We start from the raw sequence: 25645 nt of genomic DNA, 5'->3' as shown, positions 1-25645 counted from the left end.
AATTGTTTTTTAAATAATTAATACACTTTATTTTTGGAGTTTTTTAGGTACACAAAAATAATTAATAGGAGAGTTCACACATATTGTCCCACCCACCCTGCCCTTTTCTTTTCTATTTATTTAAGAAATAGGATCTTGCTATGTTGCTCATTCTGGCCTCATATCTCTGGACTTAAGCCATCCTCCTGCTGCAGCATTTTAAGTAGCTGTATCTACAGACATAAACTATTGTGCAGGGCTCTCCCTGTGACACATTAATATAAGTAATGTGGACCAGTATAGATACCTAGCAGTAACTAAAGTCCATAGTTTACATAAGAATTCATTCCATGTACTATACATGATATTGGTTTTGGCAAATATATATATGGCATGTATCTACCACTACTGTATTATAAAAAACAGTTTGACTTTCCTAAAACTATCCTATGCTGTATCTATTCATCCCTCCCTCCACATAAAAATAAAGATCCTAGTCCTTTTGCATTTTTGTTCAAAGCACTTTTTAATTCTCAATTCAACAAGGTAATCCTGAAACCTGTCATTGTTATCCTGCAAGTCATAAAACTAATACATGGGAAGGAATGGTGGAGAAGTAGTTAGAAAGCAAAAATTAGTGTGATTATGAGTTTGAAAAAGAAAACACTCTGAACATAATAAGGTGGATATAGGAATAAATGATTTTAATTATTTTGTGAAAAAGAAATACATATATCCTTCTACAGCTAATGTAGAAGAGAAAGAAACAAATGTAGGATTGATATTGATACAGACAAGGAGTTAAGTAGGTGGGGAAAGTATGTGATTTTCCTACTTTATACAGTTGTGGTGGTTACACATAGAAAAATTCATAGCCTCCTTTGCCTGAGGAAAACAGTAATTTTCCCAATCTTTTCCAGATCTTTTAATTCATTTTGAAAATGATTACCTAGTTTAGAATGGTATGTCTCAGCCAGGTACAGTGGTGCACAGCTATAATCCTAGCAACTTGGGACGCTACCGCAGGAGAATCACAAGTTCAAGGCCAGCTTAGCAAGGCTCAAAATGAAAAAGGCTGGGGCTGCAGCTCAGAGGCAAAGCATTCTTGGTTTAATCCCTGGTACCAAAAAAGTGGGAAGGTAGTATGTCTTAGGACTCAGGGCTGTGGAAATAGCTCTGTGGTAGAGTGCTTGTCTAACATGTGCAAAACCCTGGGTTCAATCCCATCAAGAGCGGGGAGGGGAAAGTTTCTAAACTATTTTCTTTGATAATTTTAGAAAAAAGGGATACTCTTAATTCTATTGCATTTTTTTTTTCAGTCAGTTGATACATGTCCAGGTTTTTTGTTGTTGTTTTATTTTGGTACTCAGCATTGAACTCAGGGGCATTCAACCACTGAGCCACATCCCCAGCCCTATTTTGTATTTTATTTAGAGGCAGGATCTCACTGAGTTGCCTAGGGCCTTGCTAAATTGCTGAGGCTGGCTTTAAACTTGCCATCCTCCTGCCTCAGCCTCCTGAGCCACTAGGATTATAGGTATGCACCACTGCGCCTGGCTACAGGTCCAGTATTTTAGGTAATAGATTCATTTCATTGTAAACAATCTCAAGATTTTCCATGTTGATTTAAAAATATTAAAATAAATGTATAAAGAAAAATAAATGTATGTATACTTTTTGTGTTGAAACCACTGACCTCTTCTATTCTAAATCTTTGAGTGGTAAATCATCCAGTTCCTATCATAAAACAAAAGAACAATCACAGCAGTGGCTTTTCTTTTAAAAGATGTTACAGAATTTTCTCCATCTTTATCTCTACCCCTCTCAGTGTATCAACATTTGGGTCAAGAGCATATTTGCAGCCAATGGATACACGCCAGTACTTATACTGCCTAAAGCCCAAGAAGGAGTTTGCAGAAAAAGTGGGTATCATTAAGGGAGTTACAGTAATTGGAAAATTGGATATTGTATGGAAAACAAACCTTGGTGAAAGGGGAAGGTTACAAACCAGCCAACTTCAGAGAATGGTGAGTCTGGAAATAACTTCAGTGGGGGTTTTGGGGAGAGGCAGGGGCAACAAGAAGTTAGAACAATTTAAGTTTACTTAGGTCTATCACTAGAAGTCAGAGTACTATAAGAGGTACTAATATTACTAAAGAAAAGACTAATATAATAGTTTAATTTATTTTTAAGGAGAAAACTAGTATGGAGATGAGTGATATGTGCATGTTAATTTATCTTTAACACATGACCTTTTTTTTTTTTTTTTTTTAACTTTACCAAACATTAAAATAACTGCTTATCAATTGTTCCTTCCTTTGGTAATTCATGCTCACCATTTGTTTTTGACTTTATTATTATTTTTTTTGTAATGTCCTGAAATTCTTGCACTTTCTGCATACACCTACTTAGTCTATACCTCTTTTTTAAGATGTTAAAAATCTGAGGCATCAGAAACTCAGGTGAGTCACATTAAAGTCATCTTGTAAGTGTTGGTTGGATGTTTTATCTAAGTTCTATCCGAGAATACAGATAGTTACCAGTCTGGTGATTTTTTTTTTCTTTTTCTTTTTTCTTTTTTTTTTTTTTTGCTAGTGAGAATTTGCCACAGGAGCCTTCCTTTATGCTATTTCCTAGTCTGACATTACCTAAAATTTACTTTTATTTCATCGTTTGAGGCAATAATTTTTTAAATGATGATTATGGTCACTGAGCCTATTTTAAGCTGTAGCAATTAGTTTCCATCTTGACATCACATGTTTCAAGCCTTGATGTTTTTATACCCCTTTCTTGCTCAGGAGTTTTGGGAAAAGATGTGATTTTCTACCTGGCTTATTTTAAAGTGATTTCTCATGTATTTTTTCAGGTGGTAACCTTGCCTATTTAGAGTTATGTAGGCTGAAACTACATAAACATTGAAAAACATTCCTTTGAAGTCAGGTGTCCTGAAATTTCTTTACTGATTATTTACCTTTAAGATTCATCTTAACTCTGATGAACCTGGATTAATTATGACAAGAACAGTCCAGTTCTGCAGAGCTGTTCCACAGCACCAAAAGAAGTTAAAGTAAGGGAACAATAGAATGAATTAGAAGTGTTTTCTCTGAACATCAGCTTAGAGTCCCAACCTCTGTCGAGTAAATGTGCTGGTATGATACTTTGTGAAAACTGAAAAGCTTTGTAATAGATATATTTTAACTGTGTTGCTTGTTCTGTTAAGGCTCCAGGTTACGGAGATGTTCGGTTGTCTTTGGAGGCAATCCCAGATACCGTAAACCTAGAAGAACCTTTTCATGTTACCTGTAAAATAACTAACTGCAGGTAATGCCTGTGTTTGTAGTTGGGTGTCCTTTCCTTCTCCCCTATCTAAAAGAAAATTTTTGATCTCTTAAATATTCATCATCTCCTTTTTAAGTTTCCTCTTGACATGTAGATTTTCTGATGTTTATGTCAAATACTGTGAAGATCTTCATCTTTTAGCAGTATATTACATATCTTTGAGATCCTATTATATTATGCATTTCCCGTATTTTTCATTCATTCATCATACACTAGGTGGGTGGATATTGTTTACATTTACACCTTGAAAAAAAAATCGCTAACATACCCTTTGTGCACAGAAAAGAAAGCCAACTCAGAGGTTGAATTTTTCAAGTTCAGAGTTAGAATACATGGGACCAGGGTTTGAAACCAGGTGTATTTGACTTCAAAGTCCATGTTCTTTTCACTGTTTAAATTTTCTTCACACTTCAGATTACTAAAGCATGAACTATGGGTTCTCATGGAATTTTACAGATACAAAATATTAAGGTAGGGTTTTCTGAAGCATATACTTGAGCTATATCTTTAGTATTAAGAAACCAAAACTTGGTTATGAATATAATATAAGGGATAATCATAGGTTGGAAAACAGTTTTGATAATAAAGAGAGAAGAAAATGTAGCTATTGAGAGGCAAAGAAACAGGGCTTTGAAGTGAAAATAATAATAATAATTTAAATCCCAATCCTTTCACTTTTGCAAGTACTCATATTACTATTTGATGTGTCTGCTTTGTTGGGGTAATTTGATAGTATTGCAAATGTTGAATCCCATCCTCTATAGTTTGAATATATAATCCTTTAATTCCATATCTGTTCCAGCCTTTTGCTATTAGTGAAATGGAAAATATTCATATATTCAACAAATACGTGAAATAAGAATGAGAAAAGAATATGTTATGGATTAAATTCAGAAATACCTATTTCCTCTATGAAGTTACCTAGATTTTCCAAAGCATAGTTAATCATGTTTCTCTGCCACTGTAAATTCTACTTTAGTTTTTTAGGAACTCTTACAAATAACTTAGTTTCTTCCTTAATGATTTGTGAGTTAAGAAAAGCTGTCTTACTCACTTTATAAATGCAGTTTATGCCACATCATAAGAGCTCAGTAAATAGCAAGGCACCCAAGGCAAATAAACTGTGCTCAACAGGTATGTTAGGGAATTTTTTTGTTTTTTCAAGGTGTAAGCAAATCAGTTTATAACTGGCAGTGTAAAAGTTTGAAAGTTAATTTATTTTTTGACCTTCACTTTTAACTTTGCATGATTCAAATAAGTTTTCTAAAGGCACTTAGATCTTCAGCTGCCTCATCTATAAAAATATGATCCCCTCCCCCCACATACACACAATACACACAGAGAACATACATACAGTATGTACAAACTTTACTGGGTGCTTATGGAATTTAATGAGGAAATTTATGTAGTACATCGAACCTAGTTTCTGACATATAGTATTTAAAATGTTAGGGAATAGAGACTATAAAAGTTAATGTCATCAAGTCAATATGTCTAAAAAATGAATAAACTAAAATTTAAATAAGTATTTGAATGGTGGTATAGGAGACTGTCTTTCATTGTGAGCTTTTTGTCATACTTTTGCTAGATGACCTAGTGACAAGTCTTTTCATAGTAAATAAAACCATAAGCAAGCATGAATAGTATTTACTTCTTATGAATCTTGTCATTTTTCTAAGTTGTATGCATGCTAAAGGAACAGATCGGTTTTCAAAAGCACTAGACCAGACTCTGTTTCTCATTTTCTTTCCTGTAATAGAAATAGTAAGAGTACAATGAAACAACAGGAGGCACAGAAGTTTCCCAGAGAAATGGCAGTCATTAACAAATTAGCACTAGGGAACCAGTGTTCAACAATAGAATCAGAAAACTGATTTCCAGCAGGCAGATTAGGTTAAAGCCATTTTAAGCCTCAGAATATGCCATCTCCTTTCATTTTCCTGACTCTCTTAATATAAAAATGATAAATAGCTTTTCATTTCTCTTTGTTTTGTTCTCCAGCATACCCAGAAAGCAAATTTACTAAAAAGGAAAAATAAATAAATAAAGGAGAAATACTAATATCTCCATGTGAAATGAACAAGATTTATTCCTGTTTTTCTGATTCCCCCAGCAGTGAAAGGACGATGGATCTGGTTTTGGAAATGTGTAATACCAGTTCTATTCATTGGTGTGGTATTTCAGGAAGACAGCTTGGAAAGCTGCATCCAAGTTCTTCTCTCTGTCTTGCCCTTACTCTGCTGTCTTCGGTACAGGGACTACAAGTATGTTCTCTTTTCAATGATTTCAAGTGTATGGGGGCTAATTTATAGTCATTTATTATAGCCATATTTTCTCTAATAATTATCAGTGATTAAAAACTGAGGCCTTCATCTTTCTCTCAATAGAGTGTTTCCGGCTTAAGAATAACAGACACATTCTTAAAGAGAACATATGAATATGATGACATCGCACAAGTCTGTGTGGTATCTTCAGCCGTTAAAGTGGAAAGCTAAAGGAAATTCCCAGTGTTATGCTTTTTTCATTTGTTTTCACAGAACTGCTTTCTGTATTTTTTTCACCTTTGTGAAATGTTCAAATCAAAAATAAGTATATATTGTTTTTCTTTCCTGTAAGTTAAAATATTAAATATTTGTTTTGAGAAGAATCAATTTTATCTTGTGAGTTATATTCTTAAGTGGACATTTTTATATTTTCTGTACTTTGCTTCATTTTAGGTGACCTTTGGACTTTGTTCTACAAAAGTTCTATATTTGAGGCCATTTGTCCTTAGCAAGTACCTAGAACAGTAGTCAGCAAACTTTTTTTATAAAGGGCAAAATACCAAATATAGTGCAAGAGCAGCTGTAGGCAAAAAAAAAAAAAAAGCACAGTGGTATTTACGAAAATAGGCAGCTTACTGGATCTGACCTGTGGGTGACCGTTTGCTGATCTCAATCTGGAAGATAAAGTTGTTTATTTGAATTTTAGAATTCTCACAATACAGAAAGGATTGTTTAAAACAAATGGGGTAGTCCCCTGTAACCTGATAATTTGCTAACACAGTATGAACTTTTCTAGTTATTCTCAAAATCATTGTATTGGTATGTGTTGTGTTTGTGTATACATAAAAATAAATCTAACTTTCAGATACTGAACAGCAGATCAAAATTCATTTATTTCTTAGTTGGTTGTTGATTTAACTTTTCACTAAAATGCCTAATAATGACCTAATTCTAAGCTACAAACTCCTAGATTTTTCCCATTGAAAAATGAACTGTTTCCATTACACATATTTAAAGGAGTCCTACCTTCTAATATTTGATTTTAAACTCTAAATCATGTATTAATATTATAAAACTATCTCTGCATGTAATCACATTTATGCCATGAACAAAAACAGTGAGAGAAATAAGGCTCTAAACACTTTGCAACATAAATTTAACAAAATGTTTCACTGTTTTGCCAGGGGAAAAAAAGGTTATACTCCTAAATAAAATCATCCTATTTCGTAAGCTGAAATTCAAGAATGTGTAGTTTCTTAAATGTAAGAGTACATTAAGTCAAATACAAAAATTGGTTTTTCTTGAATGCATAATTTATTTATTGCCATGACAAATTTTGCTCAAAATGAAAGCTATATTCAGAAGAGTTGCCCCTCAAATAAGAGTTAATGAGATATCTATGCAAAATAAAGTGCAAGCAGTGTAAAACTGAAGTATTCATTCTTCCAAAATGACTTAAGATTAATCAAATGATGAAATAAGACTATAGCCACTGCACTGGGTACTTTGATTGTTTTTCAAGCATCTTCTCATGACTGGAACCTGTTTCATTCTTTCAAACTTTAACATAATAGTCAATTTAAATCTGCTGTATACATTGACTTAAGTACAGTCTCTTCTATTTATAAGTAACATTATTTAAGTAAAGATTAGATAATGCCATTTTAGAAAGGATCTGTGTTCAACTTATAAAAATCAAATTAACAATTTGGTACATTAAATGAAAATGTCACTTGCATAAAAAGGACATGTTCTGTTTTCTATAGCATGGTTACAGCTACTACAATGAAATGTGTGTAATGAAAGTCAAGCATTCCTTATTAGAATGTCTGTATATAAAGATTTATTTTAATGCCCTCTTTTTTTCTCTGAGAAGTGACTATATTTTCCAGACAAGGAATAATAATATTCTCTATAATTTTAAAAATATCTAGTACAATCAAATCACACAAAACTTTCTTGAAATGGCTTCTAATGCAATGATTCCAAAGTGATGAAGGGACCTGAAGAGTAAAGCTGGCTTGCCTTGAATGGAATCCACATAAGTGGACAGGTGTCATCTAGATTGACAATATTTTGTTTTGGGTGATATATTCTCAAAGAAACAGCATGAAATGGAACACACCAGTTCCCATAATTTCATGTTAAAAGAATGGCTCCCTTTAACTACAGATGCTAGCACATGAAGGCAGTGTTTTAAAGTGTTTTCTTACTATTCTCTTTGATTCTGTTATCCAGGTACCACTGGCCAAAATAAAAAAAAAGAGTTGGAAAGTGTTTCTTCCTCTTCTGTTTTCTAGAACACAATGAGTAGATTTGATGTTAATTTCTCCCCTATGTGTTCAGTAGAGTTCACCATTAAAGTCATCTGGCCCATAGTTTTCTTTCTTGGAAGGTTTTTTATCTATAAACTCAACTTTGTAAAATATAGGTCTATTCAGGCTGTTTCTCCAGTGAGCTTGGGTAGTTTTTACCTTAGAAAGAATGTCTGTTTCATCTAAGTTGTAAAATATATAGATCTAGAGTTAGTCATAGTGTTTATAATTACCCTTTTATGTCTACAGGGTCTCGGGTATATCTGCTTTTTTTTTTTTTTTTTTTTTTGCTCTTTGTGCTAGAGATGTATAAACCCACCATTTCCCATAATCTCTCTGCCACTAAGCTACATCCCCAGCCCTCCTCTTTAATTTCTGATAATAGACTATTAATTTGTATATTCTATTTTCATAGTTAGCTACAGGCTTATCAAATTTTATTGATCTAAAAGAATATTTAATGCACTCAAAATAGGAATGCTAAAAACATTAACTTATTAAACACTGAATAAAAATGACTAGTTTTAAGGATCAGCTTTGTTCTTTTTAATCACAACTGTAACTCCTGTTTGATTAGTACTTCATTCTTTTATAACACTTAAACACTAGGAGCTGTGTGTAACTTCGTAAAAAATTAAGATGGATTAGATGCAATATAGGAAATTTAATTTCAGAGGGCCTGTTATTCTCTGGCCTTAACTATAGGTTCACACAGTTCTTTCATTTTGGCCCAAGTCCAAGTGGATAAGTATTTGTTGGTCTAGTTGGGGAGAAATCTAATATTGCTATAAATTTGAGTCCTTGGACCTACCTCTAAACCGGTACACTACTTAAAATGCTGATTCCTACGTCTTAATACAGTATTTACTAAGTAAAAATTGATAGTGTGGCCCTCATTCTGCATATATAATGAATTCCCCCAGGAGATGATTACACTGAAATTACAAAACCATGGTTCATGGTTCTTATCTCACAAAGGGGGGAAAAAAAGGAGAAACTTCAGTGTATCAAATAGTCTTTTTGGAACTGTTATAGTAAGGTCCTTATTGCATCAATTTTACAAATTTTTTAAATTACCTTCTTTTTCAGTTTTCCCTCATAACACTTATAAACTCATTACAGGTTAGCCCACTTCACCAATTTCAAGATTAACAACAAAATCCCAGTTGGAATTAGACTTGTCTTGTTTTCCCCTGTATTTAAAACCATGCCATTAGTACCTAATGGCATTTCCCCTACCAACCAATATGGCATCTAATTTATAATAAAAAATTTTATGTCTCCTGTTATATTTAAATTGCCTCAAATTAAGGTTAAGCATAAGATTGGCATGCCAAGCCAAATTATAGCAGAGGATTGCATGAACAAGCAATGTTACTAATAGATGCATTTTTTAATCCATCAAATAATTATTACTTTTTTAAAAAAAAAATCAATGTTTATGAGTATATAATTAAATTTCACTTAGAAAATCCTTAACTTAGGGTCAAGCCATTGGCTTATTTAAATATAGGTATATTTGATAATTTTCAAACCTAAGTTTACCACCAGGGAAATTGTGGTAATTAAGTTGAACAGTTACATATCACTAACCTAATCAGTATAAATAAGGATTTCTAAGTGTTATTTCATTATATACTTATCATAACTGGCCATGCTAATGTTATTGATATTAAACTGCAGACAAGATTATTTAAGAACTATGCAAAAAACCTGAGCATCCTACCTTTACTTTACATATAAATTCACATTATTTTTTCTCTTCATAGCATCCCTTGTACCAAATAACTGCTTTCCACAAGCTCTTAAAGACTCCCTGTCACTCATCAAGACAGCAGCATCAAAAACAGTACTGACACCTATGACATATATTGACAGCGCTTATCAAAGCTAAACCTATGTAATAAGTTTCTTTTCCTGACACGCTTGTCAAGTGACAAATATATTTCTTTTCAACCTGCATAGGATACTTTTCCACTTAGTCCTATCTTCCTGCTAAAAAAAAACCTTCCTGAAGGGAATTAAGAGCTAAAGAACTCACCAATAAACAGTCCTACTGTTCAATAAATATACTCTGCTAGTAAGTCTAATATACAAATATGATAAAAGTTTCAAAATGGATGGAACCTTGTTCCAGTGCCATACTGACACTTAACAAGGCTACTAATCATTTGCTTCCAAAGGAGTCTGTTATGTTCACCTCTGTTTGTGATAAACCTATTATCTAAACAGAATTATTCTTTAAGAATATACACAAGAGGTTTTCCTTCATTATTCTCACACATCAGATATGGTGCTTTTGTTTTTGTTTTTTGTTTTTGGCTACTATCTACAGTGAATACTTTGGAGCCATAAAACATTTATATTCTGGGCCATATTCTGATCAAATCAGGAATGTTCTTCAGTGCTGCTGCTGAAGGATCTGCTCCGGATGTGATTTCTCAGTTGCTCTATAAGTTCAGGATTCTGTTGTTGTATTTGCTGAGCAAACTGCTGTCCCCTGTAGTAAAGAAGCAAAATAAATTAGGGAATTTCCAGTCATATAATATCCATGCAAAAATAAGTTCAGAAGATGTGAGACTACCTAAAAGAAACTTTTCCTATAAAACAAGTTTTAGAATCATGACTTTCCCAATAGCATTATACATATAGCATTATTAATAGTGTACACACTGACTCTCAACCTTCTAAGATCAAATGAAGAAAACAAAATACCCAAGCTAAAAAATGAGTGCCTGGATTGGGTGAATCCACAATAAGCAAAGGGCTCAGGAAATGCATTTATGGTAATATACTCTACTCTTTTAAAGTCTTATTACTTTCTTATAGGACAAGGTGTGACAGTTTGAGATACTTACAGACGTTACCTAACAACAGATTTTTAAAAAGGCAAAGAAGTTTCCTAAATTTGTGACCTCAGTTATATGTGTCAGAATCATAATAATCATGTTAAAGATCACTCTAAAAATACAGTATTCTAAGAGATTATAATCATGATCAAAAACAGCAAACGGTACTTGTGGCATCATATAAAACTTCCAGTTGACTACATCAGACACATATTCAAAAAGCAAACTATCTTAAGCAATCTGGATACAAGTAAAAGAAATGGGCTCAAATGAGAAGATATAACAAATTTCTCTAGTGATAACAGATACTGAAAAATTTGAGTAAAGGTGTGAACATTAATACATGTAACATGATTTCATTTATTTATTTTCACTTATTTTTGCAGTGTTGGGGATCAAACCCAGGGCCTTGGAAATGCTCACCAAATATTCTACCACTGAACTAAACACAATATAAAAATATATTTTAGGTGGATATTTGACTTTTATATCCCTGAGTAGTTACTCAAGTCTGTCAAAAAAACTTTTTCTTGGGTCTTCATTGGTAAAAATGGAAGATTAACTACTTTACATATGAGATTATAATATATTTGGATTTAAGATTCTTACTGTTTCTATGCCCTTATAAGTAGCAGGTCACCAATCCTTAGGCCCCTCTATCTATGAAGATGATAGTACTAATAACCCCAAGTAAGAAACTGAGGACCCTAATTTCATACTGACAACAAAGTAAGTAACAAAAAATTAGGCTGCAAATCAAAAGAATAAATATACACCAAACCCTGCCATTGATGCTCTGAACTCCTGAGTAAATCACTAACTTGTACCTCAGTTTTTCTACCTATTGAATAGAGATGTAAATTGCCTACTTCTAATTTCTGTCCTTCAAGATTTTTCTGATACTTTAAGATCCATTGGGAAGGGAAAAATGTATACTGAACACCTGTGATTGCTCTTCTTAAAAGACAGAGCTAGATAGATGACTCATCATGTTTTTTGGATTCCTGCCTTTCAATCTGAAAAGTTACTCCTACTTATGAACTGTTTTCAGTTTTAATAACTTTAAGGAGACCAATGATATTAACAGTAAAAGATTTAAAAAGCAGCAACAGCAGCAAGCCCTTGCCCCTCACCTTAGAAAATAAATTTTCATTACTTCTGTTTTAAGTGAGACTTACGCTTGGATGAGGCTAGACAGGTCAGTTAGGCCTCCAACTCCAGCAGCAGGTCCTCCAATGGCATTTGTCATCATTCCTGACATTCTATGGTATGCAAAAGATGTATCACTGAGATTAGGATATATTCTTAACAAATAGGGTAACTGGACCAAAAAAAAAAAAAAAAAGCTAAGGCTACATTATGTAAGAGGTTAGATCAAATTGTAGTTTCAAATTCTAAATGACTGGCATTCAGGGAAGTATTATCATATTTTAGCTACTGTGCTCAACTTAAAAGACTGGCAAGTAGAAGAGGAAAATGTAACAAGCTCCTTCTGTGTACTTACAGCTGTTGAACTTGAGGGTTCTGCATTAAACTTGCTGCCTGGAATTGAAAAATAGTACCTCCCATTAAAGGTAGTTAATAGGGATCTTTAACAAAGATTTTTTTAAAGGTATGAAAGCTAAACCATGTAAGTACTAGCATCCTGTAGAGACTCAGTGCTACACAAAGTAAATGGGAAGGTAAAAATAGGAGATATTGGGAAAACTGACATTAAAAATATTACAAGGCTAATGAGATTCAATACTATAAATAGCACTATAAACTAAAGCTATTGATAGCAGTTCACTTACTATTGCTGATCAGATCAATTAACCCAAAAGGAAAAATCGAAACTTTAAAAGTATAAAGAATCTGGGGCTGGGTTTGTGGCTCAGCGGTAGAGCGCGCACCTTGCACATGTGAGGCACTGGGTTCCATCCTCAGCACCACATAAAAATAAATAAAGGTATTGTGTCCATCTACAACTAAAAATATATTTTTTAAAAAAAGGTATAAAAAAAAATCTCCTACACTTGAAAGGGTCCATCCCAAAAGACCCTTTGGATGTGACTGCTCTGTGTGGCTTTCAGAATGGACCAGAAAAGCCCTTTCTCAGTAGGACTGAGATGAAAGCAGGATTCCCACTTCATGCATGAAGCAGGGCTCTGAAACTTAATAACTCTCCAAAACCCCATTTCTTATCTATCAAGCTGACTTTTAGCAGGGAATTTAGAAGGGAGCTTTTAGAAGCTCCATTCTAAAAAGTCCTGAGCCGGAAATTCCAGCTACTCAATTCCTTGGCATCACACATGCTAAGCATGTGTTATATCATCAGCCCTGACCCAAGTACTGGGGATTAAACCCAGGGTCATTTTACCACTGACCTATATATTCCCAGTGTTTTTTTTTGTTTGTTTGTTTTGTTTTGTTTGTTTGTTTGTTTGTTTGAGACAGGGTCTTGCTAAGTTGCCTGAGCAAGCCTTGAACATAAGATCCTCCTGCCTCAGCCTCCCAAGAAGCTGGAATTACAGGTGTGCACTACCGCTTTCAGTAGCCCTGACTCAATTTTTAAGAGTCAAAAATACGTTTTTAATCATTGCCTTATTTAACTCCTGCATGGTGGTGTCATGCCCTATTTTGGCACATAGCACTTTGGAGCCTAAGTCAAATCTAAAAAGAATTTCATTTTTATGTCTTACATAAAGACAATAGCATAACCTGAATCCTGAAAGTGGGTAGTGGGTTTAAAAAATGTCACAAACATTAAAGACTTCTTTGCCAGCAAGCTGGTAATAAATTTGATGGTAGGGTGGAGGTACTACCAACGCTCAAAAGACTTCCTAATCTCACTGGAAGTGAGTCATCTGCATTTCAACTGCTTTGGATGGATCCATGACATTTATTTGAAGAAACCAAAGATAAATAAGAACTGATTTCCTGCCTTCCAGGGGCACAGGTATGACAGAATGTTTCCTCATCCAAAGTATACAGTTCTCTAGGGAGCTTTGTATGCCCAGGTAACAGCCTATACCCACTAAATCAAATTTACCACACAATGGATCAAAGCATGTATGTTTTCCAAAAGATTCCTAAATTATTTTGTTGGTTTGTATAATAGAATTTATATATGAGAGTCTGACATGAAAAGTTCAGATACACTTTTTTTTTCCTTGTGGTGCTGGTTAACAAGAGCTTTACACAGGCTAGGCAAACACTTTACCACTGAACTATATAGCTCAAGCAACCCCAAATAATTGCTTAAGCTGAATGCTGAGCGACAAGCTTAAAGAACCACTATAGCCTCAATTCTCAGACTTAAATTCTTAGATATATCTTCCTAGGACCAGTTTCACGTAAGAAATTTAACCTTCAGTGTAATTGCAGATTCCTATGCCAATCTGATGAAAAACATGGTTTTCTCCTAGAAAAGCACACATGTTCACAGAGTTTTATATTCATTCCACTGTGGGGAATTTAGGGGCTTTGTGACATCCATGCCTGTCTTCTTTCAGAGGCAGTAGACCGGTGAAGCATCCCTGTCTTAGCCTCTGCCCCCGGTATTTCACTACCACCATCACAGAAGCTCCCTTCTAAAAAGTCCTGAGCCAGAAATTCCAGCTACTCAAAGGCAGGAGGATCACTTAAACTAAAGAGTCGGGGACAGCTTGGGCAACATGGCAAGACCCCCATCTCTTAAAAGACTATGGAAAAAATGAAAGTTTGGAAATATAGCTCTAGGTAAAACAGTCAGTAAAAGGAGATATACTCACCATACTAATGAAAGCTGGATTATTTATCAAGCTAGCCATGTCGAAGCTCAATCCAGTTCCTGTCTGTGGAAGAGTTATATCTAAGAATCATTCCAACCACTAAAAATTAATTTCAATAAATTATGAATGACAGAAAATATTTCACTCATTCTGCATTAACAACTTACAGGACTAGATACCTCTCTTAACTTCTGTTCTGCTATTTTCAGATTTGACTTATAGGAATCATTTTCAGGGTCAAGATCTAATGCCTTTTGATAACTTGTAACTGCTTCTTCAAATTTATTCATAGCAGTGAGGGCCAGCCTGAAAAAAATACAGGGTAAATATAGAGTATAAGAGTTATGCTAAAGAACATCAGGAAATCACAAAGTCAAATCTTAATAATTCAAATTCATATTATACTTAACTTATTAATATTGTACTGTGGTTCACAAGAGTATCACTAAAATTCCCTCTAATTCCAAGATTCTATAAATCGTATTTCTCTCTATTCTGCTTGCTGAAAAGTTTGGTTATACTATACGGATTGTGAACAAATGCTTTAGAGATGACCTTTATCTGCCTTTCCCTTTTTTAAGCCTAATATTGAGGTAATTTGCTTTATGAATGCCTGGAGTGAACTCTGCAAAGATTTGTGCTGACAACCCTGTGGTCATGTAAATCCATGATGCTAGTTCTATTTTTAAAAACTCTAAAATATATCTATGCTTCAAAACATCCCACATTCTTTCTTCCTAATAGTGTCTTTCAGCAACCATAAATATGAGTTTTCTATTTAAAAAGTATGACTATCCTGAACAAGACATTTTTGTTAAATAGAGAAAATTAGCATTCTTTACAACTCAAATAACAAATTATTACCCAGGCACAAATAAAAATTAGTTATTAAATGTTAATGTTTGTCTCCACCTAGTTATAATTTATTTATTGGAAAATTACTTCAGAATGAAACAATAATGCTATATATAGAAAGATAGTATTGGGGGGTTTTGTTTGTGCTGAGATTGTTTTTAACATATTAATCCATTTTTTTTTTCTTATTCTGACTTACCTCACAGACTTTTGATTAATCAACCACAGAGAAATTCTCACAACCAAATTAGTTTTCCACCCATCAACCCTGAAAGATACTTAATCAGAGTACCCAACCTTAATAAACAGTCAATAAATATTTATTAAAGTCTTATTATATACCAGGACTATTGTGAATACTCAGGATTCCACAATGAAAAAGATAAATTTTCTCACGTTAAGAAAAGCTCATTCTACTTGGGGAGGACAGGCATGAAATATGCAATCAAAAAGAATAGATACTAAAGAGAATAAAGAAAGAGCTGCTCAAAAATGCCACACTGAGATGACCTATATGACATGAAGAAAGCGGTTACCAGGAAATCAGGGGAGGCATATTCTAAATAGAAATAGCAGTAAACACAAATTCCCTAAAAAAGATGAAAGCTTGGTATGCTTAAAGTATAAGACAAAGACTGAAGAGGAAGAAGCACAGAAAATAATGTAGAAAGAGATGATGTCAAAAAATAAAATACTTGGGAATCAACTTAATGAAAGAGGTGAAGGATCTATATAATGAAAATTACAGAACACTAAAAGAAAGAAATCAAAGAAAACCTTAGAAGATGGAAAGATCTACCTTGCTCTTGGATAGGCAGAATTAATATTATCAAAATGACCATACTTCCAAAAGCACTGTACGGATTTAATGCAATTCTGATAAAAATTCCAATGACATTCCTCATAGAAATAGAAAAAGCAATCATGAAACTCATCTGGAAAAATCAGAGACCCAGAATAGTTCAAAACAATCCTTAGCAGGTGGCATCACTATACCAGACCTTAAACTATACTACAGAGCAACAGTAACAAAACCATCATGGTATTGGCACCAAAACATAAGATCCTCCTACCTCCTCAGCTTTTAACCTGAACACTAGGTAGTTATGTTCTATAAAGCCTCCATGAATTAGCAAATACCAATGGTACAGACTAGAGGACACAGAGACTGACACACAAAACAACAATTATCTTATATTAGACAAAGGTGCCAAGAACATGCATTGGAGAAAACATAGCCCTCTTCAACAAATGGTGCTGGGAAACTGGAAACCTATATGCAACAAAATGAAATTAAATTCCTATCTCTCACCATGCACAAAACTCAACTCAAAATGGATCAAGGACTTAGGTATATAACCAGAGACCCTACGTCTAATAGAAGAAAAAGTAGGCCCTAATCTTCATCATATGGGATTAGGCCCCAACTTCCTTAATAAGACTCCTGTGGCACAAGAATTAAAATCAAGAATCAATAAATGAGATGGACTCAAGCTAAAAAGTTTCTTCTCAGCAAAAGAAACAATCTGTGAGGTGAACAAAGAACTTACATATTGGGAGCAAATTTTTACTTCTCACATCAAATAGAGCACTAATCTCTAGGGTATATAAAGAACTCAAAAAACTAGACACCAAAAAAACAAATAACCCTATCAATAAATGGGCCAAGGACCTGAAGAGACACTTCTCAAAAGATGTACAATCAATCAACAAACACATGAAAAAATGTTCATCATCACTAGCAATTAGAGAAATGCAAATCAAAACTATTCTAAGATTTCATCTCACTACAGTCAGAATGGCAGCTATGAAGACAAACAACAATAATTGTTGATGAGGATGTGGGGAAAAGGTACACTCATACACTGCTGGTGGGACTGCAAATTGGTGCAGCCAATATGGAAAGCAGTATGGAGATTTCTTGGAAAGTTGGAAATGGAACCACCATTTGACCCAGCTATCCCTCTCCTCAGTCTATCCCAAAGGACTTAAAAACAGCACACTACAAGAACACAGCCACATCAATGTTTATAGCAGCACAATTCACAATAGCTAAATTGTGGAACCAACCTAAATGCCCTTCAACAGATGAATGGATTTTTAAAATGTGGCATATATACACAATGGAATATTACTCGGCAATAAAAGAGAATAAAATCATGGCATTTGCAGATAAATGGATGGAGTTAGAGAAGATAAAGTTAGCCAATCCCAAAAAAACAAATGCCAAATGTTTTCTCTGATATAAGGAGGCTGATTCATAGTGAGATAGGGAGAGGGAGCATGGGAGGAACAGAAGAACTCTAGACAGGGCAGAGGAGTGGGAGGGGAATGGAGGGGGCATGGGATAATTAATGATGATTGAATGTGATGATCATTATTATCCAAAGTACATGTATGAAAACACAAATTGGTGTGAATATACTGTGTATACAACCAGAGATGAAAAATTGAGCTCTATATATGTAATAAGAATTGTAATGCATTCTGCTGTTATATATAAATAAAAATAAATTTAAAAAAAGAAATAGATGCTGTCAGAGCAGTCAGGTGCTATATAGGATCATCGGAGCTCAGACTCTATTCTAGTTGTAGTGGAGTGACATGATCTAAATTATGTATTCTAGAAAGCTCACTCTGCCTTCTCTAGAGGATCAGCCAGGGTGAGAGGCAGAATGGAGGCAGGGAGACGAGTTAGGAAGTGACTGCAGTAGTCTAGGTAAGAGAATACAGTTTGGACTAGGCCTGTAAGCAAGAGAGTGCTCAATATCTGTGTCTAAGATACACTCAGAAACTAGAATAGAAAGGACTTGCTAATATATTAGATGTGCCAGGTGTAATATGAATAAAGACTGACTCCTCAGCTTTTAACCTGAACACTAGGTAGATGAATGATGGTATAATTTACTGAGATGGGAAGATTTAAGAATGAAACAAGAGCTCTGTTTAAAACAAAATGCCTATTAAATATCTGAACATAATGAGAAGTGGTTGAATATATGAGTTTGAAGTTCAGACATATAATTTAAGAGATCCAACAACATATATAGTTGATTCTCATTCACAGAGTTATGTTCTATAAAGCCTCCATGAATTAGCAAATACTAAATTGTTCCTAGTGAAAGTATGGGGTTAGGTTCCTGTGAAACTCTGTGAACATTTTCATCACCTGATCAATACATAACTTTGTTGTATATGTGTTTCTGTTTAAATAAACCTTATTTAATATACATTTTTTATTAATTAGCACTGAAATCACTGCCACAAGTCTAACTCATGCCTAAACAAAAACTTATCTCACACATGTATTTTCTCCATAAGACACATTACAATCTTTTTGCACTTAGGAACACTTCGGCCTACACTTCGGACTACCATAAGCATCAAAATCACAAAAGATTTAAAAATACAAAAACAATGTACCACCAAATAGACTGTTTCAGCGTGAGCTAAAATAAAAAAGAAGACTATCATGTTATCTACCTCAGACAGTAACACACATCAGAAAACTCGAAATTTTCACTACTTGTGAATGTTCATAAGTGACCACAGAATCAATGACCATAAATCAATATTGAATTGTGGATTACACATAAATTTTATCAAAAAGGCAAATCATACATACAGAACCTACAAATAATGAGTAACAACTACAAATGGACTTTAAAAGTCTGAGGCAAGGCAGGCCAGGTATGGTGGTGCACACCTATAATCCCAGCAGCTCGGGAGGCTGAGACAGGAGGAATGCAAGTTTAAAGCCAGGCTTAGCAACTACGAGGTGCTAAGCAGCTCAGTGAGACCCTGTCTCTAAATAAAATACAAACTAAGGCTGGGGATGTGGCTCAGTGGTTGAGTGCCCCTGAGTTCAATCCCAAGTACCCCCAAAAAAAGTCTCAGGTAGGATGCAATCAGAAGAGAAACAGCAGTAGAAGAGGATAAAGCCCTGAAAAAAACATCATTTTCAGAGGTGAAAAAGGAAGAAGAAGAAGACTAGAAAAGAGCACACAGTGAAGTAGAAGGAAAACAAGGCAAGTGTGATAAATCATAGAGGATGAAATCTGTCAAACTTATGATAATTGCACCAAATAATATAAATGTGGTAGGGTGAAGATACAGAACTGAATACTAGCTCCAATAAAATACCAAAAACTGGTGATCTCACCAACAGAGTGACTGTATTAGGGTTATCCAGACTAATACAGAAACCAATAGTATAAAGAGAGATATATGGAAAGATTTATTAGGAAGCATTAGCTCATTATGGAAGGTAGGAAGTGCCACTATTTGCCATCTGTAAACCAGAGGTACAGGAAAATTAGTGGTGTAGTAGAGTCCAAACCAGAAGATTTGAGAACCAGAAGAGCCGATGGTTTGAGATCCAGGAATACTGATCCAAGGGCAGGAGAAGATGGATGCCCAGCTGGAGGAGAGAGTGAATGGACCCTTCCTCTGCCTTTTGGTTGTATTTAGTCCATTAAAGGATTGCATGCTGCCCTCCCACATTGGGGAGGATGATCTTTATTCAATCTACAGATTCAAATGCTAATTCCTTCCAGAAATATTCACATAGATATACCCAGAAATGTTTTACAAAGGGGATCCTCTACCCAGTCAAGTTGACAAAATAAGCTATCACATAGACAAAAGGCCTGCTGGATGAGATGAATAAGGAACAAGAGATGATGCAGATGAGACAGGAGGTACAGATAATCATCAGGGGCTTTACAGAGAAAAGAACTGGGATGTGAGACAACAGCTGGAGAGGAACACGGGATGATTCCAGTCTATGATGTTTGCACATGCCAGCGATTATCTATTAGAGATGGAAAACTAGTGTTGTAGAAGATAAAGGGGATAATTACAAGTATGACGTCAAAAGTACAAAAGAATGAGATCTTAAAATATGGAGGGAAGTGATGTTCTTAAGAACCCTTCCATTTTAAAAGGCAATCTATAGAAAAAAGGCAATCTTTGTAGATGCAAATGCAAGTAGATTGGTGGACTCAGAAATAGGAAGATGAGTTGTTACTCTTCAAAATAGGTCTATTTTCTTAATTAAGTGTAAAGCAGTATCAACTGAGAGTCACCATGGAAGGGGAGCAGTGGAAATGTGAAGGGTGGGTGCAAAATAGTTGCATGAGAGAATGAAAAGGTGAATGAATTTTGATGTAAGAAAAATAGGACTGTCTACCAGTGTTGGGTACTCATCTAGATTTGTGGTTATGGACAAGAAATGACTCTGCTTGTGTGGTTATACCATCTTCTTCAATAACCAATCAGTCATAAGATAACTAGTCACCTTACTCTCAAGTCACAAAATTTGTAGTCAATTCCTCCCTTATATTTATCTTCTTATTAATTCAGAGAGGGTAATACTAAACAGGAAATTCATAATCAAACCATTAAGAACAGTGTCTCTGATACTACTTGGTACAACTTTGAACATTCTCCCAGAACTTACCCCATCCTCCCATAGGCCTTACTGTACTTTGAATCAATTGCTATTGCTTTTTCACAATCCTTTATTGCATCTGTGTAGTGACTTAATTTGCTTTGAGCAGCAGCCCTAAAAGAAAAAAAAAGAGAGATTTATTGTAAGTAGCTACCGAGACACTAATTTAGATATTCAGGTACTAAAAAAGCTACATTTTCCTTATTCCAAATGGTTACTCACTCCTACTAAATTTCTCAGTTATACTAAGATAATTATATGATCAAATTTTTTTAAAAGCTCAGAAAATTCTTTTCAGAAAACAAATATGCAAGCTTCTTTTCACTCTTTGCTACAGAAAAGATAAACTATATAAGTCATACACTCTATCTACCTACCTACTTACTATTTTTCTAATTTTCCCAAACAGAAAATTGAGACAAACAGGGCACCCGGACTATTAAGCACACAGAGTGAGTGCATGCTGTGAAGGGCTGCAGAGATCACACTGTGCAGTCAACTGATCATTTTCATAGTAGGGTTCAAGTACAAATAAAAGCAATACCCCAGTCCACTGACAGTCAGACAGATCCTTCCATTTATTCACTTCTGAAGCAGACTAAACTTCTTTCAGTCTCCCAGAAGTTCTTATAATCTTGTCCCTCAAGAAAAGGTTTAAAATGTCAAGTTTGGAATAAGAATATTTCCATAGAATAAAATCCTTGTGCTTGTGAAATCCCCTCAGTAATATTCCCAAGTAGGAATAAGTGACTCACAAGAGAAACAAGGAAGAAAAACAGGAACTCTAAGAAGGATGCTCAGCTAGTCAGAAAGGCATTCATCAAGAATACAAATAAGAAATGGAAGGAGACCCTCATTGTTACACAAAATTACATATAAGAGTTTGTGAGGGGAAAGGGAAAAAAAAAAAACAAGGGAGAGAATTAAACAACAGCAGATGGGGTAGAGAGGGAAGATGAGAGGGAAGGGGACGGGGGACGGTAGGGGATAGGAAAGGTAGCAGAATACAGCAGTCATTAATATGGTATTAAGTAAAAATGTGGATGTGTAACCGATGTGATTCTGCAACTTGTATTTGGGGCAAAAATGGGAGTTCATAACCCACTTGAATCAAATGTATGAAAGATGATATGTCATGAGCTTTGTAATGTTTTGAACAACCAATAAAAAAATAAGAAAAAAAAAGAATACAAATAAAAATAAATGCTGAAGAGGATGTAGAGAAAAAGGAACACTTTATACTGTTGGTGGGACTGTAAATTAGTACAATCACTAAGGGCATCAGTTCAGAGATTCCTCAAAAGACTAGGCATGGAACCATCATATGACTCATCTATATCACTCCTTGGTATTTATCCTGAAGAATTAAAGTCATCTTGCTACAGTGATACATGCCTGCCCATGTTTATAGCAGCACAATTCACAATAGCCAAACTATGGAACCAATCTATCAACAGATGAAAAGATAAAGAAAATGTGGTATATGTGCCACATGGTGTTTTATTCAGACATAAAGAAAAATGAAATTGTCATTATGTTAAGCAAAATAAGTCAAAATCAGAAGATGAAGGGTCTTATGTTTACTCTCCTATGTGGAAGCTACAGAGGAAAAAGAGAAAGATGGGAGGTCAGAATCCAATGAAAATCAAAGGGAGATAGTAAAAGAAAGGGAACAGAGAGAGAAGAGGGGGAAGTACTGGAGAGTGATATTGGCAAATTATATTTTGTGAATGTATGAATATGTAACAACAAATCTCATCATTGTGCACCAATAAAAAATGTGGCAAGGGCTGGGGTTGTGGCTCAGTGGTAGAGCACTTGCCTAGCATGTGTGAGAACTGGGTTCGATTCTCAGCACTGCATATAACTAAATAAAATAAACATCCATTGACAACTAAAAAAAAAATTAATGTGGCAAGAAAAAAAAGAAGAAAAATTCTCAGGAAACAAGGGGAATGCCAGCAGCTAAAAATCAGTAGATGTATGAGCAACAGTGATCAGGTGCCAGGGCCATGTGTCATAATTACTTCTTATAATACCCCCACAAAGCACAGTGCTGTAGCCCCACTGCCTCATACAGGAACTCCAAGGCCTAGGTCACTTCTATTAATAAAGGCTAAGGAAGCATTTTCTGAAAACTTGTGCTTGCAAGCTTAGAAACTGACTTTCCTTTATGTTGAGTCTGCAGACAAAAGGCCTCTGAAAATACCCCACACTATCCCAAACTCTCTGACATCACTGTCCCCTCCCACTGCATGCTGAGAAGCACTACTCTCATTTTTACTTTTGTTTACCTTTCTTCTTCTCCTATAATTTCATTTGTTGTTTTAACTATGTTAAAAAAAAAAAAAAAGTTTTGTTTAACTGCCCTAAGATCTGCTTCATTGAAATTAGCCAAAGGTAACTTCTTTCAGGGACTTACCTGAACTCTAGTAAGCTCACATGAAAACAATGAAACTGACTAAAATGTAATTTATCTCCAAGTTTTAACACTTGCTGATCATCAGCATTCCGTAAGTATTTTCTAATCTCCTATCCTTTAAATTATAGACTTAGCATTATTTAATACTGTTTTCTATATCACATCAAGCTTATTATTATGCTTCATAACTACTGAAAGGACATGAAAATAGATTAATTATTTATTAGATCTCCATGAACAGAATGCATTATGTAAAATGAATCCTGGAGAGAAGTGGTAAAAGTAAGATTGCCAGTCCTGGAAGTTGAACCTGGAACTATAAATCCACCAAAAATTCTTAAAGAATTAACCATATAATAGGAAGAAAAAGAAAGGGGAACAGGGGCTGGAGTTGTGGCTCAGCGGCATAGTGCTCGCCTAGCACTTGCAAGGCCCTGGGTTTAATCCTCAGCACCACATAAATAAATAAATTAAATAAAGGTACTGTGTCCAACTACAACTAAATAATAAATATTTAAAAACAAAAGAAAGGGGAACAGATAGTTAGTTCTGATCAACAGGATGGTTCCTTGGGAATTTCTCAGTGCAAGGGTGCCAATCAAAGATCGCCCAATAGATAAGGTGACACCCTGCTCAAGGGAGATTCTATGCCAGCCACGAAATTCATTAGTTCATAGGCTCGGGTTCAAATGCTGCCCTGAGGTAGAGAGTTACAGGCATAAGCTGATAAGCTCTAATGGGGCTGTTTTACCCACAACTTTAGTTTTGTTTATCTTAAAGAAGGTTTCTCACAATAAATCCTTTTGATGTTTAAACCTATATAATAAATGTTCTGAGTCTGCTTATAGTCAGTCTTCTTCCATCAGAAGTTTGGCTGATCCACCGGGTCCCACTTTTTTTGTACTTTTGTATGTGTCTCTCTTTTTTCCAATCCCCTCACCATCTGGTTTGGGAAAATGAATAACCATCTGTGGGCCATAACACTGAGGAATTCCCATAGAGGCAGGCCTCCGCAGAGCAGATTAACAACACATGAGTCTGGGTCACTTATATTCCCCATCTAATGCAAGTACTCCAGGCCTATATGCATTTATTAAAGTTATATTGTGTAAAATTAACAAGCTTCCAGACAAGTTGAGGTTTTCCTTTTAGAGTAGTTTAACTCTGGGAAAATTTTCAAATCCAGCCTTCACCAGATTATAGACATGTCAATGGCTGACACACGCATACAAACTCCCAAAAAATAGATTTCAAAAGAACTCACACTGGCCTGGGAGTGTAACTGAAAGGTAGAGCACTTGCCCAGCATGCAGGGATCCTGAGTTCAATCCCCAGCATTAGGGGGAAAAAAAAAAGCCATGAATCATACTTACGCCCAATTCGGCTTTCTAAATTACAATACATTCAGAACCAAAACTGTGTATCATAGCAACAATAGGAGAGGAATGAGGTGTTGGCTCAAGACCAACATCTCTTCCTTGGGTGATTTTATATTTTGGTCCAGAGAGCCAGGAACATGTCCTGGAAGCTTTCAAATCTACTTGGCTATTCCACCTGCTGTTTTGAGTTGCCTAAGGAACATTTCTGAAAGTAGATAATGTCTTAAATCTTGCCAACTCAGGAAGTTGAATCTGTGATTACAAACCTACCAAACCAAATTTCTCCTATGAAGTAACAACATTACTGGGAAGAAAGGAGGAGTTAATGGCCTAAGCTTTAAGACAGTTTTTTTAAAATGATTTTATTATACCTAAGTACAGACCCTGGGAGAGGGACTTGTACAGCTAAGTATGCAATCTATATGAAGTCCAGATCCTAGAGGAAAGGCAATTCTGAGTCCTTATTCACAGGCCTTGAATCTGATATATCATGGACATCTCATTCTGTATATCTTCAAAAGGTGATTGTGTAGAACAGCAAATGCCCAGTCTCATTTCTTTCTGCTAAGGATCTTCTATTCCAATCAGTGTATGTGGCTATACACATGCATATAAAAGGTATGAAGGGTAAAGGTATCAAAAAAAAGGATGGAGGTAGGGACATTCTGAAAAGGGTACACAGAGAAACAATGACATGGCTTTAAAAAATAACAACAACAACAAATTTCTAACTAAATATGTACTAAATGCCTTCAGGAAACTAAAAGGAATTACTTATATCTTGATAACTGAATTTGATTTTAATTTTTTTTTTTTTTTTGCCCTCCCAATTTTTTTTTTTTAAATTTTTTATTGTGGGTTGTTCAAAACATTACAAATTTCTTGACATATCATATTCGACACTTTGATTCAAGTGGGTTATGAACTCCCACCTTCACCCCATACACAGATTGCAGAATCACATCAGTTACACATCCATTGATTTACAAATTGCCATACTAGTGTCTGTTGTGCTCCGCTGCCTTTCCCATCCTCCACC

At 34.9% G+C, this 25645-nt stretch overlaps 2 protein-coding genes across 10 annotated transcripts in view; one reads left to right on the top strand and one right to left on the bottom strand.

Moving 5' to 3' along the window:
• The window catches only part of Trappc13 (trafficking protein particle complex subunit 13), a 33373-nt gene extending 26918 nt beyond the window's left edge, over positions 1-6455 (top strand). For 5 of the 9 annotated variants that reach the window (XM_015482300.2, XM_015482298.2, XM_048806101.1 and 2 more), the window contains 4 exons: positions 1808-2006; positions 3200-3300; positions 5432-5582; positions 5706-6455. In XM_015482300.2, coding sequence (XP_015337786.1) covers positions 1808-2006; positions 3200-3300; positions 5432-5582; positions 5706-5813 — 559 coding nt within the window. In that variant the 3' untranslated portion in view covers positions 5814-6455. The other 4 variants (XM_015482301.2, XM_015482299.2, XM_048806102.1 and 1 more) reach the window with 3 other exon arrangements.
• A 1594-nt stretch (positions 6456-8049) lies between these two features.
• The window catches only part of Sgtb (small glutamine rich tetratricopeptide repeat co-chaperone beta), a 45354-nt gene continuing 27758 nt past the window's right edge, over positions 8050-25645 (bottom strand). Inside the window, exons 5-10 of the mRNA XM_015482169.2 lie at positions 20815-20919; positions 14666-14804; positions 14499-14561; positions 12251-12288; positions 11925-12008; positions 8050-10397 (exon numbers count right to left, since the gene is read on the bottom strand). Of these exons, the coding sequence (XP_015337655.2) occupies positions 10286-10397; positions 11925-12008; positions 12251-12288; positions 14499-14561; positions 14666-14804; positions 20815-20919 (541 nt within the window). The 3' untranslated portion in view covers positions 8050-10285. The remainder of the gene's footprint in view (positions 10398-11924; positions 12009-12250; positions 12289-14498; positions 14562-14665; positions 14805-20814; positions 20920-25645) is intronic.

The sequence above is a fragment of the Marmota marmota genome, unplaced genomic scaffold (genome assembly GCF_001458135.2).
Source record: "Marmota marmota marmota unplaced genomic scaffold, marMar, whole genome shotgun sequence".
In the NCBI taxonomy this organism is placed as follows: Eukaryota; Metazoa; Chordata; class Mammalia; order Rodentia; family Sciuridae; genus Marmota; species Marmota marmota.
Note: the sequence above shows the minus strand (reverse complement) of the source record. Positions and strands in the feature narration are given on the sequence as shown.